Genomic DNA, 17,502 nt, shown 5'->3' with positions numbered 1-17,502 from the left:
TATCTTTGATTCTATAAACTGTGAAGTGCTCTATAAATGCTACCTATCCTCTAAGGCCTAAGTCAAGTCCCATCCTTCATGAAGATTTCCTGATTGCTAGAACCTAAACACTCTTACCTCTGGATTTACACCATTTGTAAACTACTATGCTTACCACAAATGTATCTGCATTGAGTCATATGCCAATATGTGGTATTATATCCTACATTGCTATCTAGTGGTTCAGACATAATTCTTATCTCAAGTTTTTATTTTTGTTGTTGTTTTTTCCCAAAACAGAATTGTGGGAAGTTAACTGAATTTAAAAGCAATACACACCTACTGTAAGAAAATTTTAAAAAAGAAACATATAGGCCGGGTGCAGTGGCTCATGCCTGTAATCCCAACACTTTGGGAGGCTGAGGCAGGTGGATCACCTGAGGTCAGGAGTTCAAGACCAGCCTGGCCAACATGGTAAAACCCTGTCTCTATTAAAAATACAAAAAAATTAGCTGGGCATGGTGGCGGGCACTTGTAATCCCAGCTACTTCAGGAAGTTGAGGCAGGAGAATCACTTGAACCTGGGAGGCAGAGGTTGCAGTGAGCCGAGATCGCGCCATTGCACTCCAGCCTGAGCGACAAGAGCGAAACTGTCTCAAAAAAAAAAAAAAAAAAGAGACAGAGAGAAACATATAAAGTTGAAAGCTAAAGTCTTCCATAACCTATCTCCTAGAGAGATACCAATGTTGACAGTCTGCTGTGTGATCTTTCCAGATGTCGCCTGTGCATACATAAACATAAGGTTTTTCTTATTAAAATAGGCTCATCCTATACATACTAATTTGTAATCTTTTTTTTTTATCAGATATCAGTCGATGTCAACACAGAAAGATTGATCTCATCCTCTTTCCAACAGTTATAAAGTATTCCGTTGTATGGCTATATCACAATTTACCTAATCCGTTCGTTATAGGTGGATATTTGGGTTATTTCAAATGAATTTTGATGTTAGAGCAAGAGCTGTGTCCTGTGTCCTGTGTGTTTTGGCATCCCCAAAACACAGTGAGAAGCATTCAGTAAACTGTCGTATGAGTTAGCACAGTGAGAAGCATTCAGTAAACTGTCGTATGAACTCTGACAACATTTGCTCTGAGTCACAGAGGATTACTGGCTCACAGTTTGTCAAATATAACTCTCAATAACCAGCACTGCTGGGGCAAGCCAGAATAATGGGCAATATTCATAGTACTGGCCCTGAGCTATCATTCTCAGATCAAAAAGACAAGCTGTTCAATGTAGTTTTGATGCTGGCTCCTTGCCTATATTAAAATTATTTAATGACCCAGCAATTCCACCCCCCAGGTATATATCCAAGAGAACTGAACACATGACATCCACACGAAAACTTGTACATGCATGTTCAGAGCAGCATTATTCATAATCGCCAAAAGATAGAGACAAATGTCCATCAACGGATGAATGCATAAACAATATGCACTTTGCCATACAATAAAATGATTCCGTCATAAAAAGAAATGAAATACTTATACATGCTACAACATACATGAACCCTAAAAACATGCTACATGAAAGAAGCCAGATATAAAAAACCACATATGGTATGATTCCATGTATATTAAATGGCCATTTGCGAGTCCAGAGACACAAAGTAGAGAGTTGTTGCTGGGGTGGAGATGCAAGTGGAGATTAAGGTGGGATGGTGAGCAATGGGAAATGAATCCGAACAGTTTTTTGTTTGTCCGTTTGTTTGTTTTGTAGAGACGGAGCCTCACTCTGTCACCCAGGCTGAAGTGCAGTGGCGCAATCTCGGCTCACTGCAACCTACGCCTCCCAGACTCAAGTGATTCTCCTGCCTCAGCCTCCCAAGTAGCTGGGACTACAGGCACACGCCGCCATGCCCGGCTAATTTCTTTTGTACTTTAGTGGAGACGGAGTTTCTTTTTTTTATTTTTTTGAGACGGAGTCCCGCTCTGTTGCCCAGGCTGGAATGCAGTCGCGCGATCGCGGCTCACTGCAAGCTCCGCCTCCCGGGTTCACGCCATTCTCCTGCCTCAGACTCCCGAGTAGCTGGGACTATAGGCGCCCGCCACCAGGCCCAGCTAATTTTTTGTATTTTTAGTAAAGACAGAGTTTCACCATGTTAGCCAGGATGGTTTCATCTCCTGACTTCGTCCATCCACCCGCCTCGTCCATCCACCCGCCTCGGCCTCCCAAAGTGCTGGGATTACAGGCATGAGCTACCGCGCCAGGCCCTAGAGAGGGAGTTTCACCATGTTGCCCAGGCTGGTCTCAAATTCCTGAGCTCAGGCAATCCACCCGCCTCGGCCTCCCAAAGTGCTAGGATTACAGGCGTGAGCCACTGCGCCGGCCAAACAGGTTTCTTGTGAAGATGATGGAAATGTTTTCGAATTAGATAATGGCGATGTCATAAAGCATGGTGAATACACTAAAAATCACTGTATCATACACTTTAAAAATCACTGTACCGTACACTTTAAAATGGTAAATTTCATGGTACATGAATTCTATCTCGATTTTAAAATGCAAAAAAAAAAAAAAAAAAACTTTAAAAAGGGGTTATCAACTGGTAATTCCACTTTACCACTCACGTACTGAAAAAATATGAGATTCGATAGAATGTCAAGTGCTGTGCTGGGTACTAGAGATACTACGGCAAGCAATGCCGCCTGCCCTCAAAGAACGCAGAAAGAGGTTGTGGAGTGCCACCGGCTGCACACGATAAACTTGGGGTCATCAGAACCATGATAAGGGAAGCACAGGGAGAAAGGAGGGCTTTCCAGAAAAAGTGGGCTGCAGCTTGAAGAATGAGGAACGGCTGGCCAAGTGAAAAGGGGAAGCATGTCCCGAGTAACTTGTATGAGGTGCCAGAGGCAACAGAAACATCATAGAGGAGCTGAAACATAATCGATAGGAAAGAGCCCCGTGATCCAAATGTGCCCAACAGAGTAACTTTAAAACTCCAACATGTATTTTGCCTCCTGTTATATACCAGGCACTTGATAGATGCTGAGAAATTTTTTTTATTAGAGTTCTGGGGTACATGTGCAGAACATGTTTTGTTACATAGGTGTACACATGCCATAGTGGTTTGCTGCACCCATCACCTGGTCACCTACATTAGGTATTTCATCTAATGCTATCCCTCCTCTAGCCTCCCCACCCCGCCACAGGCCCTGGTGTGTGATGTTCCCTTCCCTGTGTCCACATGTTCTCCTTGTTCAACTCTCACTCATGAGTGAGAACATGCGGCGTTCGGTTTTCTGATGCTGAGAATTTAGCAGGGAGCAAGATCAATGAAGGCACTGGTAGAACTTTCAGTATGTAACCATACATTTCCATGGGTATACAGCAAACAGTCTATGGCTAACTGATTCATTGACCTGGATACGGTATTTTAAAAGGACCAATACAATTTGTCAATACCTATCAAAAATATGAATGCAGTTAACGTTTTGACCTTATCATCTCACTTCTGGGAAAATATCCAACAAGATAATGCCCATATAGGTACAAAATGACATATGTACCAGGATATTCACTGCTGCACTGTTTATAAGAGCAAAACACTGGAAACGACCCAACTGTCTGTCAAAAGGGGACTGGTTAAATGAATTAAGGTGACCCTGCACAATGGAAGACTGTGCAGCCTTCCACATGAATGAGGAAATTCTCTGCGTACTGACATGGAAAGATCGCCCAGATATTTTGTTAACTGAAAAGGCAAGGTGCAAAAGTGTAAATAATACACTTCATTTTGTATAGGAAACGAGACAGACACATAGACAGATATAAGTATATATCTTATTTATAGCTGCTTGTATTTGCTTAAATAAACCCAACAAGACAAATACATAAAAGTCAATAAAAAGTGGTTACTTAGGGCCGGGCATGATGGCTCACGCCTGTAATCCCAGCACTTTGGGAGGCCGAGATGGGCAGATCACAAGGTCAGGAGATCAAGACCATCCTAGCTAACACGGTGAAACCCCGTCTCTACTAAAAATACAAAAAATTAGCCGGGCATCGTGGTGGGCGCCTGTAGTCCCAGCTACTTGGGAGGCTGAGCCAGGATAACGGCGTGAACCCAGGAGGCAGAGCTTGTACTCCAGCCTGGGGGACAGAGCAAGACTCCGTCTCAAAAAAAAAAAGAAAAAAAAAAGCGGTTACTTGGGGCAGGGGAGCTGGATGAGGAACAGGTGGGGACGGGCAGTTCTTAAAGAATTCCTTTTTATGTGTTTTATTTTTGAGTCACATGAATGGTATCGCCTACATGGGTACAATTCCAAAAACTTTTTTTGTTTTTTTTTTTTTTTTTTTGCCACGTGAATGTATCTCCTAATGGTACCTATTCCAAAAAAAAAAAAAAATTTAAGCTTTAAAAGGCTAAGATTATAGGCTGTCTGCATGCACATGCTAAAGTAGCCAGCATTCCTAATGTGCTCAAAAGCATCTCTTACTGATTACCCGAGAACCCAGAAGAGACAACATGGATAGAAAAGCTTCAAATGACCACCAGCAGCAGAAAGGCAACTCAGACACGCACCATCCTGTGTGTACATGGGACCATACCTGACAAATTCATCCTGACTACGTGGTAGGTACAGAGGTGCTGGGGATACTGAGAACATGTGAAACACCTCTTTCCTGAGGTTGTGGAGGGATGGCTCACGGCAAGCGCAAGGAGCCATGCCCCGCCCTAGTACAAATTGGAGTCACTCTCATGCTGAAAAATCTTCAATGGCTCCCTATTACCTAAGCTGAGGACCAAACCCAAATTTTTAAACAAACACCTCCATGGCCAGAACCCTGCCTGCCAGTCCAGTGTCACTTTTCACCACTTCCATCCTTAACCGGCCCCTACCCAGCCCATTCTGGCAATATAGAGACACTTGCCATACTCCCCTTGCGCCCATGCCTTCTCTCTGCCTGGAACTCCCTCTCCCCAGCACATCTGCCTGCCCCATGCCCCTTGAACCTCAAGGACCAGCCCAAACTTATCCTTTTTAAAATGTATGGTCCCTACCCCTCTCAGTGGGGTTATGCTCCCTTCCCAGACAAACACATTGTACCCACCACACACAAGAGCAGCAGTGACACTGTCACTCCCTAAGGACTCTCAACTCAATGGAGGCAGAATCTTCACCTCTTCATCCTTTATCCCTAGCCCCAAGAACAGGGCTTGGCAGAGAGCAAATGCTCGGTCCAAGTCTGGGTGAATGAATAAACAAGAGAATGAAAGAGGTGGGAAAAAGGGAGGAATTAACGCTCTCAGGGCAGAGGGGCTGGGAAACACCTGAGCAGGGGGTGCTTTTGCCATATCTGAGGCGGGCCTTAAAAAAGAAATAGCAGTTATAGGATGAAATGGGGAATGAGATGACTTGGAGTGCATGGTGCATGAACAAAGGTAGAGAAGCATGAAGGAGGAGGGAATGTTCAGGGAACACAGGGAGGTTGGTCTGCAATGAGGGTCAGGGCAGGGATGAGGCCTGCAGGAGGTGCAGAGTCCAGGACAAAGGCTGAGATTGCAGGGAAGCTCTGACGCCAAGCTAATTGCCCAGCCTTTAGGCGGGCACCTTGGAAGGAGTCTAAGTAGGGAGACCCAGGCTCAGCTCTGTGTTTGAAGACAACCCATGACAGCTATGAGGAGAAAGGATCAGAAAAGATGAGAGTGTGGGGTCCAAGTTAGGACCAACCATAGCCATTTAGGTGAGGAATATCAAGTGCCCGAGCTAAAACAAAAGATCATCAGGACGAGAGGAGACCTGGGGGCAATTCAGGAGGTAAAACCACTGAACTTAGTGAACACACATTGGGGGCAAGGCAAGGGAGGGCAAGTGATGGCTGCGGGTTTCGGTTCTGGTATATACACTTGCTGAATTTCCCTCTTCTAGAGACCATGCAAACTGCAGTCATGCATGGGGATGGCAGTATGGGAGCTAATAAAATTGTAGTGTCACCAACAGGCCTTGGTAAGAAGACCCCTAGATACTCAACTAGTCTGCTAGAAATCAGACAAAGGGAAAATCTCACTGCATCTATTTCTAGGGGGTCTGGCAAAAGTTTAGAGATGAACAGCATACAATGGATCAACCAGTCTTCTTCATGTTATCACACGCACTTCAAAAAATTACTTACTGACACCTTCATCGGAACTTTCAGGTGCAAAATATAGGTAGACCCCAGTACACAGTGAGTGCTAAGTAACTTTTTTGAATAAACGTCACATACAGGCCATGCCTACTTCTTCTGTCCACCGAACATGCCATGGCCCTCCCAACCTCCACTATCTCTAGAAAAGCCTCCACAAAGGAAGTTCCCACTCCCTCTGCCTCTGCTGAACACTGGAACAAAACCAGTTTCCTTAAGTAAGGCCACAGTACTTGCATGCAAGCTTCTTTATGGCTTATTTAGCCAATAACACAAAAGGTAGAGGGAAAAGATGTTCTAACTCACTGGGTCCCTACCTTTTAAAAAATTAGAAGTTACATGAGATGCAAACAGATACCTTTTTTATTATAGTAAGTCTATAGGACACTTCAGTGATAAAACCATATGAAGGCAATGCAAGACAGTGAAACGGAATGATGTGCATGTTACAGGAGCACCACCGGCATCACGGCACACCTCAGGGTTATAAGAAGGTCTAGGGAAAAGCCCTTGCTCTCTCCCAGCTTTCACTGTCCTTGCCCACTCCACCACTGCCCTGCTGCTTGCCTGTGTTACATGAAACATAAGAGAACGAGAGCTGAGAACGGCCTTGCAGTTTCTGAAGTCTCTGAATCAACACCAGAGACAGTTCAGCTGCTTTGGGGGCTTGCTTCCTGGTTGGGGGTCGAAACTGAAATTTCCCCAGGTGGAATTTCTCACCTGGATCAGTGCCCCAGCATCCTAACCAGACTTCCTGTCTCTAATCTCTAGACTCTAATTTCTAATCTCATCCCTAAACCACTCTGGTAGTCTCCAGAGCAACCTCATCACCGCTGTCTTTCCTAACAGTCTTTAAAGGCTCCCATTACCTCCAGGACGGTCTCAACTCCACGGCAGGACCTAAGGGGCCCTTGGGTGATCTGGCCCCACCTCCACCCTTGTCCCTTGTCCCCGCTGCATCCCACCTCCAGAGCATCCTATGACACCAGTGTGCTGAGTGTCCAATGCTCCACACTAGCTCATCTGTCTACAAAGGATGGACTGTTCTATCGCCCTCCCATATCTCCTTCTTTGGCCTTATCTAGCATCCATCTATTCCTATTCTGAGCTGGGAGACCACCCCCCCTCCATGTTCCCAAAGCATCCCCTCTAGCAGACTACACTTACTGAGCACCACTGTATGCTAGACCAGAAGACCCACATGGCAGCTCAAGTGGGGTAGTCATCATCAAGTGACTGTACTTGCCTCCTTTTATTTATCTCCCTTACGAGATGGTAAATTCCTTGTGATTAAGCAACGTGTCCTTTTTCTTTGTGTTCCCAGCATCTAGAACGATGGTTCACACAAAAGCACTGCTTAATCAACATTTGCAGAACTAGGGGCAAGAGGTCAAAACCAGCTCAGTTCAGACTCACGTCCCTTGGGCTAGGTGATCCCTTGGGCCATGTGAGCAGCAACCCAACTGGTAGGGCTGAGAAACCAACAACATTGGTCAAGTTACACTTAGCTATGCCACAGCTGCAGGCTAAAGGCATGGTAAGTGGTCAGTGAAAATCTGGCGAGGCCATAGTTGTCATGCCTGAAGTTATCTGGACCCAGGAAATGCAGGGAAGAGTAGCTGAGAAGCGTCACATTCTCTTCTTTCTGAAGCTCCAAAATGAGCACAGTAGAGAGAGTTGTATCAACAAATATGTTAGCTGGCTTGCATTTCATATTTCAGTGTTTTGTACAGAGTAAGTGTGTTTGCTGAATGATTATAAATAAAATAAAACTCAATGGCCAAATGGTTGAATAGTGTTGAATGTGGATATTTCCCAGGCTGGGCGAAGAATGACAGAAATGTTTCTTTTATATTTCTTGGGTAATAAAATGTACTATGCAGCAGACCAACTTTGCTTTTTACTTCAGGGCTATAAAATTGTAGCTTTCCAGAAATTTCTGCAGATGAATCAGTCTGGATAGCCAAATTCTCCATATTGCCACAGATTTAGTTTTGAAACTTCAACATTGTTCATTATGGATGGTGATTTTTTAAAGTCACAAAGCCAAGCCCAGATTCCTTTCCAATATACGGATTTTCTCCTTCTCCATCATGGGTTCTGCCTTTAAGCCGTATTTCATGCCAACCCCGAATTTGTGCTAGAATCTGCTTTCAACTCAAGTAACGAATGAAACCAAGATTAGAAGTGAGCCCACTAACTTAATGGAGGCACAATGTTTCCCTAGTTACTACTCCTAAAGCTACAGGATTGGGGGAAGGTGCCTCTCTCCTTCTCCCAATTTCTGACTGGCAATTTAGTTTTATACACATTTTCCAGTCCTGTTCTACATGCCCCTCTTAAGAAGACACAACCAGGCTACCGGACATTCGACACATCCATGAAGCAGGTGAGGCCCAGAGAGGTGAAGGGCCTTGCATGGGCCACAAGGCTATTTAATGGAAGAATCCAGGCCCCTGTCCTCGCCCCTTTCACTGCACGCCTCCCTGCTGCAGGCCTTCCACTGGCACCAGCCATAACTCATCCCTGAAGAACTCTGAAAGAAGGGCACATGTTCCAGCCATCATACCTAAACCAGAGCCCAAACTGCTATTTTTTTTAAAAAAAAATCAACTACCACCCGTTCCTTTCTACTTCAACATTCCTCCTCCAAACAGTCACAAAATCCACATAAACAAGTTATTCCTTGCCCGTTGAGGTCACAAGTTGATCCAGTACAAAGCTGGACTACAAACTAAAAACATAGTCTCTACTCCAAAAGCGTGGGTCTGAAAAGTTCCAATTCTGCTCTGAGTTCTGAGGAATTCTTCTCAGCCGGAAACCAGGCATTGTGAAGCAGGCCCTGTGATTTCCTGCAGGACTCCAGGAATTGCTGGAGGGAAGGCCTGTTTATCCTGGGATTGCTCCTCCAGGTCAGGAGCTTCCAGACTGCTCTTAACCTTCAGGAAAGGAGCTGATAAATAATTGCATAAGTTTGTCTCTACCCTTTGTCCTGAGGTAGGTACGTCCTTCTCCCTCTCCAATAGCCACAGAAGTCTTCGTAACAGTGGTGGGCCCCTCAACAGTCTCTTTTAAAATTCTCTATAGAAAGAAAATTAAACACACTCTAAGAGAGAATATCCACACTTTTATAATAAAGATGAAGGAACAAACTGATTAAACTAACAATACTCTGTCCCTGCAAAATTCAGGGGCTTTATTAAGAAGTCCTCTTTCCATTTCAAAGGCAGGGCAATTGAGGCTCAGAGAGCTATGTCCTTCCCATCAGAGGTACAATCATCAGCTCCACCAACCCAAAAAAGACATTACAGATCATGTTTGGGTTTGATGTTTAAAGTCTTAAGAAACCATATGGAAGAGTTCTCCTAACTCCAGCCAGGGTTTCAATCAATACAGGCCAGCACCTTGGTCTTGGACTTTCCCAGCCTTCAGAACTATGAGAAATAAATGCAGGGCCAGGCGCGGTGGCTCATGCCTGTAATCCCAACACTTTGGGAGGCCAAGGTGGCTGGATCACCTGAGGTCAGGAGTTCGAGATCAGCTTGGCCAAAATAGCAAAACCCCATCTCCACTAAAACACAAAAATTAGCCAGGCACAGTGGCAGGTGCCTGTAGTCCCAGCCACTTGGGAGGCTGAAGTGGGAGAATCGCTTGAACTCAGGAGGTGGAGGTTGCAGCGAGCCAAGATTGCACCACTGCACTCGAGCCTAGGCGACAGAGCGAGACTTCATCTAAAAAAAAAAAAAAAAAAAAGAAAGAAATGCAGGTTGTTTAAACCACCAAATCTATGGCATTTTTGTCATAGCAGCCCAAACAGACTGCCTTTACGCAATAACGTATATATAAGGGTACCAACTGTGCCTCACAAGGTATCTAAAAGTGACCACCACCATTCTCCTTGAATACTGACCACACTACACCTAGGGCATTATCACTTAATTTAATAAACCACCCCTTCCATCAACAGCGATGACTAGAGGTTGAGGTCCAATAGTCTGAGGACGCACCTGCCACTCACATCAAGTTGAAGACCTGACTCCTATCCACAAACAATCTATCAGCTTTAAGCTACCACACTAAGACCTCTTTGAGGAGAGGGACCCCACCTATTCATCTCTGCATTCCCAGAGCTCAGCACAGGCCCAGAAGAGGCACTCAGGCACTCAATAAAAAGCTGCCAAATAAATGAGTACAGCACTCAATTTCAAGACTTCTACATAAATATTGGCATTCAAAGGTAGAGTCTAGAATTCCAGTGGGCAGAGCTGTAGAAGACCACCAGAGATGAGTGAGAAGACTTGGATTCTAGCCCCCGTTTTGCCAAAAATTCACTCTACTATCCTATCCTGGGCAAATCTCCCAGTCAATAAGGGTCTTATTTTGTTTTTCTGTAAACACAGTAGAAGACTTCTTAGGTTTCCCTCTAAGATTTTAAACTTATAAAATACAAAGCAAAGACGTGCCCTTGAGCTACAGCTACAATGTTAACTTGATGATAAGGGCAGTAAAAATATAACAGCCAGAGTCATCTTCTCTTACACAGACGCTGGGTAGCAGCAGGCAGTAACTTTACTAGTAGGTAAAGCTCCTATGTATTTGCTTATGTTCACGCGTTATATACACACACATTTGGGTCACTCCCTGTAGTCTCTTTCAGGGAGATGCAAATTTCAATAATTGTTCCAGGCAGAAAAGCCTCCAAGTGGAACAAAGAGCCACAGACATTACTTCCAGGTAATAAACAGATTCCACTCAGACAAAGAAAAATAAAGCAGCCTGTGGCTACATTCCATAGACGCCCCATTTGTGGAAGCATTAGGGCTGAGCTCTACATGTGAGCCAGACGTTGCTGAGTTCTTATTTTGGCTCCGACTCTAACTTGGAGTGGATGGTCCTTGGCCAAGTCTCTGCTCTAGAAGCCAGGCTCTGGATGAGTATGGCAACCCCCATAAACCATCCCGATTACAGGGTGAGGCGAGTGAAGCATTTCACAGATGTAAAGTGCTGCCAGCCCCTCCAGACAAGTGAGGAAAGCCATCACGAGACAACGTGGCTTGGTGGAGAGCCACAGAGCAGCCCCGCTCCTAATCCTGGGCTCCTACAAACTCACCAGAGGCTTCAGAGATCTGCCTCAATCCCCCCTGCCCCCCCCACACACACACCCTGCCTCCATTTCCCCTGCTGAAAAGCAAGGACTTTTTGCAAGAGTCACTTGCACAGCTCTTTAAACCACACAGTTAACTCGCAATGTTAACTAGCTGCGACCAAGTTAGGTGTGGTTCTCCTCTACTATGGGACTTCTGAGACAGTAGAGGTATACCAAGGCAAAGTAATAGACTGTATAAAAGATAAAGGTCTGTTTGTGAAATAAGAAGGGCTGTTCAGGAACCATGTTAGTACTGTTACTGTTCCCCCCGCCCCCACCCCCGCTCTTTTCTTTAACCATTAGGTACCAATGGATACCAGATACACAGAGCTGAATAAAAAGGTTAAGAGATACTATCAGTAAAGTTTCCCACCAAAGCCTGCTAATAGCGCTCTCGCTGATTAGAAAGCACTTCTGTCATTTGGGAACTCTAATCCGCTCTTATCAACCCTCTGGCTTCGTCATTTATCAGGGTGGGAATGAGAGGTACATCAACTATGCCACAGAGTGATTTCTGGGGCCCCTGCCCATGAAGAAGCAGATCAAAAAGGAGCTCATGCCTGCCAGAGTGAAGCTTTCACCATAGCAACACATGTTATTCTACAAACACTCAGGACTAAGGCGCTCTGTTGTGACTGGTCCGGACGGTGCCCCCGAGAAACGAGTGACTGAGGGTTCAGACAACAGAGCAGGCAGGAGAAAAGTGGTACCTATTTAACTTGCAGGGCAGTCTCCCTGTGGTTTTTGCTTCTCCACAAAGTTAACAGTGGCAGCCCTAAGACCCTCCAGTACCCACAGCCTGTGTTCTAATAGGATAGATGTCAAAGAGAAAACAGGTGTTCTCTGTGGAGCAGCTGCACCACCAGGCTCCGTGGTGAAAAGAAGTTCTGGGGTAGAGAGATTGGTCTGTTTGGAGATTAGATGGCTAGCAGTGGAGAACTTGGGGGAAAGGTCTCCATCTCAAAACATATCATCTCTAAAACAAAATACAGCCAGGAAGCTCAGTGAGCCACCTGAGGATGAAACATAGACCCCCAGACCCACCAATGAAGTCAGTAACAATACTCATCCGTGTACTTGTTGAGATCATTAAGTGTCCATGTGCCAGATACAGTGCTGGGTATTTTTACACATACTAGCTTTCACTAGGTAGTTAGGGTTAAAAAGTCATTAACCGATCAATGTCACTTTCCTGGATATCACATTTGTGCCAAGGAAAGAAACAGGAAAAATCAGTGTGCCCTTACATCCCATAGGATAGGATTACACTTGAGGCTTGACGAGTAGAAAATCTAGCTCCAAATGTCTGCTCTGTCGCTCATATCATGGAGGCATCCATATAGAAATCCAACCACAGAACAAGTGCGCCCAAGAGAATAACCCTCCTTGGGTTCCTGTCTAACCTCTCTACAACACCATGGATAGAGTAAATAAAAGGCTAAAAGGGAGATGCATAAAGTTAGGAACTAGAAAATCTGGCAAAGGCACTTCTTGAAAAGTGCATTAGAAGTTAGTCAAAAAGGCCAGGCGCGGTGGCTCAGGCCTATAATCCTAGCACTTTGGGAGGCCAAGGCGGGCGGATCACCTGAAGTCAGGAGTTCGAGACCAGCCTGGCCAACATGGTGAAACCCCGTCTCTACTAAAAATACAAAAATTAGCCGGGTGTGTGGCATCTGCCTATAATCTCAGCTACCCGGGAGGCTGAGGCAAAAGAATCACTGGAACCTGGGAGGCAGAGGCTGCAGTGAGCCGAGATCGCACCAAAGGGCACAGAGCGAGACTCCTTCGCAAGTTGACCCATGTCCACAGATGTATATGTGCGCCATTTGCATACGTCTTTCTATGAACACAATAGAAGCAGGATTGTTTTATGATGCTGCTAACAATCACAGACAGGACCCGCAGCCACATTTCAGGTTATGATGCCTACAGGTATGTCTGGGAGGATGTGAACCAGTGCCACAGAAGCCATGTACTAGCAGGTGGTGACATAGTGGGCTCCATTGTATATGCTGCAAACATTTCACCCTGACAAGTCAATCAGTGTCAGGAGCAGGGAAGAAGGTGGTTCCTGAAGAAAAGGTAAATCTGCCAAATCTGCCTCCAAAACAATTAAAAGGCAAAAACCAGCCACCACCAAGAACTCCTCTGAGTCCCTAAACCTTGAAGTCATCACAGACCAAAAAGAAACCAAACTTACAAACGATAGGCTCAGAATTGTGGAAATATTTCTTTGCAGCTGCAGAGCCTATAAATGAGCTTTTAAAAAAAAGTTTCAGTCTTGAAATGACATTTGAAAGGTAGTATATAAATTGCTTCCTCTCTTCAGTGCACCCACTTTTTCCTCATTCTCCATTCACTAATGAAAGACTTTTCCTCTTCTCCTGCCTGTTTCAATTTGAAACGTGGCACAGAACGGGACACTGGAAGGAGAAGGGAAGGTGGGGGGAGGTGGCTACTTCCAAATCTGACACACATACCCTCCAACCGGCTATCCATACCCTGGTTGACGGTCAGGCCAGACTCCACCTAAGACAGGACTGAAGGACCAAAAAGTAAGAGTAGAAACTCCCCCTCGTGCCACCTCTCCCAAAAGCAGACTTAACGGTGGAAAGGAAGGAGGGGGAAAATAAAGTTCCACATTCCTGACATTTTTTAGCCAAGTGCTGTGGCCGCACAGAGCAGCTTCTCTATTCCAAGCAGCCTCTAGGACTGGGAGAAAACCTGGGTTCAGGGAGGGAAAGCTGCCCCCTGCCTTTGAAACAGGATGACTAAAAACTAAACCAAAATTGGGGTAGTGATAGGGGTGGGCGGTGAGAGGAGAGACAGCCTTTCATGTGTGTTCCCAAAAGGAAATTATCCCAAGGGAAAGAATTTAGAGTCATCGTCTCCCCGGGGACAGAGAACTAGCAAGCCCTGAGGTCCCTAACAGGGACACAGAAGCCCTCTGAATGCAGAAGAGGTGACCAGTGAGTTGGGGAAAGAGCAAGGCAGGGACGCAATGCAGACACAAGGGCTGTGGCTGCTGGGGCGTGGGCTGACAGCGCGAGAGGGACCCAGCTCATTGGCAGACGCAGGTCAGAGGACCCCAGAGGGAGGAATGGCCAAGAAAGTCGCTCTTTGTGGGAAGAATTATAATTGAGTTTTCCTGGCTCAGCTTCTGAATGAAGGAATCCTAGCTGGGGCCAAGTCAGAACCCCAAGAGCCTATGTCCTCTCACCCGTTTCTCCCATTCCCCTTGTACCTCTCTTCCTGTCGTCACTTCTAGGAAAAGGGTGGTGAGTCCCCAGTTGCACCTACCATCCCACCATATGCATCCCTACATACCCACACATGCACACCACACACTTCCAGAGGGAAACCCAGAAGATCCTAAGTGATATCCAGCCAGTCTTGTGCTGGGTTATGAGGCGTCTCCCCCTGCTTTACTCTGAGTATGACGATGCCCATATTTGTTTCTCTGTGGTACCTATAGTATCCAGGACGCTTCTGCTCTCATTTGATAGAGGCAGCAGTTCCAAACTCCCCCTCCCCACCAAAAGGAATACTTATCTCTGTGGAGAGTTAGTCAGTAGGTAAAGACAGTGAGGCCCCCCGCCATGTGCCCGGCACAAAAGAACACAAGACCTTCTTACTGGAGGCTTAGGGGAGAGCCCTCTTTCTCCCAGAGAAGCACAGACTGATGATCTCACAAAGTACCTCCAAAAGAAGGAGACAGCTGCCCTGTAGGTTCTGTAGGTTCAAGGTGCTATGGGAACAAGCGATGGGGTTGGCAGGAAAAGGGGGCCTGTAGGCATTTCAACTAGGGGCCTAGGTACATTTCCCAATCCAAGCCTAAGGGGGAGAAAGAGTAGTTTTGTTTGTTTGTAGTTTTCTCATCTTGGGCCTTTCTCTTTCACCAGGTACTGGAAGTAAGAGTTCTTAGCACCTTTCAACTTCTAGAGTGGCAGGTTTAATGCACAGGACTTTCCAGAAGACTAGAGACCCGGGGAAAGAGGTAGGTACCAAACTCAAGCGCTGGCAGCTCTTTCTGAGCAAAGATAAAGCAGGTAGGGCAACAAACCCTAACAAATGCTAGAAATACGACAGAGCCACAGGCTATGCGAGAAACTTGGCCGCTGCAGAGCCTGTGGCTTTGAGGTTTACAGCTGTCACGTGTATCTTTCCAGCCACACCCTCCAAGGCTGGGGACACGCACTTGGAGTCCTCTTAGAATGGAGGACAGCAAACAGACAGGAGAGAAGGCACTGGGCAAAGGAAATTCTGTTATTTTGTTAAGCTATTATTACAATAAATAATCACAGGGCTCCAGGCGCAAGAGACTTTTTCATGTTGGTAGGAGATGTTATGGCATTTGTTGCTGATATGATCTCAGTTAAACCTTACAATCACCCTGTGTGGAAGACCAGTTCTATTAACGTCTTTAATGATGGAGAAACTGAGGCTGCAGTCAGTTTTCAGTCAGCCTAGTCAAAGAACAGGGACTGAGACACAGGGATATGACACTGTGTGACACCACACACTTCCAGGGGAGAACCCAGAACAAGGTGGAGCAAGCCTGATCCAATATACCACTAGAGAGAGCTATGAGAGGGAGAGGAAGGACAGAGGGACTGAATTAAAGGAGCACTACCAAAAACTGGAGTGGAGACCCCAGTCCTAGCACCACCGTTTATTTCCTACAGACCCTAAAGCCCAGCGACGGACACATTCATTCATCCAACCCTGACTTGGCCACCACAAGAATGTTCCCAGCTTGAGAGTAGCTTCGCCAGCCAATTAGGGCCCTTGTCATTCATAAAGATACAGGGAACCCGGAGACAGAGGGACAGGGAAGGAAATTTAGCCAGGCAAGCCATCCTCCATCTCCCAGGAAGTTTGTAAATGATCACAGCTTCCTAACCCAACCATGAGAATGCAATAAGCAACCTGGCCCAGAAGGGAGGACAAGGAGTCTCAGGAACCAGAGGAGACCGCGGTGAGAGGGAGGGGAATGTCGCTCATATATCTCACTTCTGAGACAAGATATACCGCAACAAACCCATGCCAACCTTCCTCCAGTTCTTCCCACTTTTGAATATCACATTTTTCTTGCTCTGCAAGAGTAGGGAATCCTTCCCATCAGTCCTGTGAATTCTGACCCCTTGCTGGTTTTCTACAACTCCCCGCCTGGGAGGCCAACACCAGGGCATTGCTGTCGGGGTGGGATCCCCATCCTCTGCCTGCCACTCCTACACTATAAGAGAATCAACTTCCCCAAAAAGTGGAGGGTATCCCTGTCTCTCTTCTTGTCTCTGTAAAGGGGGTGAAGCTCTGGGTCGCCGCAGATGTATCTAAAGGGACAGTCCACGGAGTGGTACAGGATATCCAAAAACCGGCCTTCCAGAGCACAGCAAAAAAGTGGGAGCGAGAGGAGCGCAGAAGGCCACTGCTGGGATGGGGCCAGGGCCACACGTGAACATCCCAGCACGTTCCAGAGCTGAGATGCAAAACACCCAGAAAATCAGATAGGAAGTGGAAAAGGGTCAGGGTCTCTCCTACTGGAAAAGCCCAGAAGAGGTAGTGGCCACCCCTTGGGGGAAGAGGGTATTGTGCAATGACTGCGGGTCTGGGAGTCTCTGGGCTTGGCTCCCGGACTTCAGAAAGGAAACCCCACGCGTCAAGCCAGGGTGGCAGCGCGGCGGTTGGTTCGAGGCCAGGCTGGGGTTTCAGGGCTGCAGACAGAGCTGCAGGATACGGTGAGTGCCCAAGGGAGCGGCAGAGCATGGCATGGCTGGCACGGCGCGGAGCTGAGGGTGCTGTCTGGGCTGGCCGGGGTACAGGCCGGAGGGATACAGTGCACAAAGCTGGGGTGCAGATAACGTACACGGCAGCCAGGAGCCCCAGATCAGAGGAGGGCCCGCTGACCCGCAGGGGTGTGCCGGGTGGCGCACGACAGGGGGCACTGTCCCTCCAGCTCCCTCCTCCCCAGGCTCTCACCTCGAACATAAGCCCGATGAGGACGCAGAGCACCAGGCAGAAGCCGATGTCCGCATGGTTGTGGATGACGAACTCCTGGCTGAAGAGCGGGTAACTTTTCGTCCTCCTGCGGAAAGCCATGGCAGCGGGCGCGCAGCGGCCGGCGGGGCCCGCACCCTGCGCTCACGAACCGCAGCGCAAACTTCTCCAGCCCCGGCCCGGTCCGCCCG

The 17,502-nt window shown here is 46.8% G+C and overlaps 1 protein-coding gene across 1 annotated transcript in view; it reads right to left on the bottom strand.

The window, feature by feature from the left end:
* The window catches only part of TRAM2 (translocation associated membrane protein 2), an 83,208-nt gene extending 65,706 nt beyond the window's left edge, over positions 1 to 17,502 (bottom strand). Inside the window, exon 1 of the mRNA XM_017849602.1 lies at positions 17,294 to 17,502. Coding sequence (XP_017705091.1) covers positions 17,294 to 17,413 — 120 coding nt within the window. The 5' untranslated portion in view covers positions 17,414 to 17,502. The remainder of the gene's footprint in view (positions 1 to 17,293) is intronic.

The sequence above is a fragment of the Rhinopithecus bieti genome, unplaced genomic scaffold, assembly GCF_001698545.2.
Source record: "Rhinopithecus bieti isolate Rb0 unplaced genomic scaffold, ASM169854v2 scaffold_31531, whole genome shotgun sequence".
In the NCBI taxonomy this organism is placed as follows: domain Eukaryota; kingdom Metazoa; phylum Chordata; class Mammalia; order Primates; family Cercopithecidae; genus Rhinopithecus; species Rhinopithecus bieti.
This window is presented reverse-complemented; position numbering and strand designations above follow the sequence as displayed.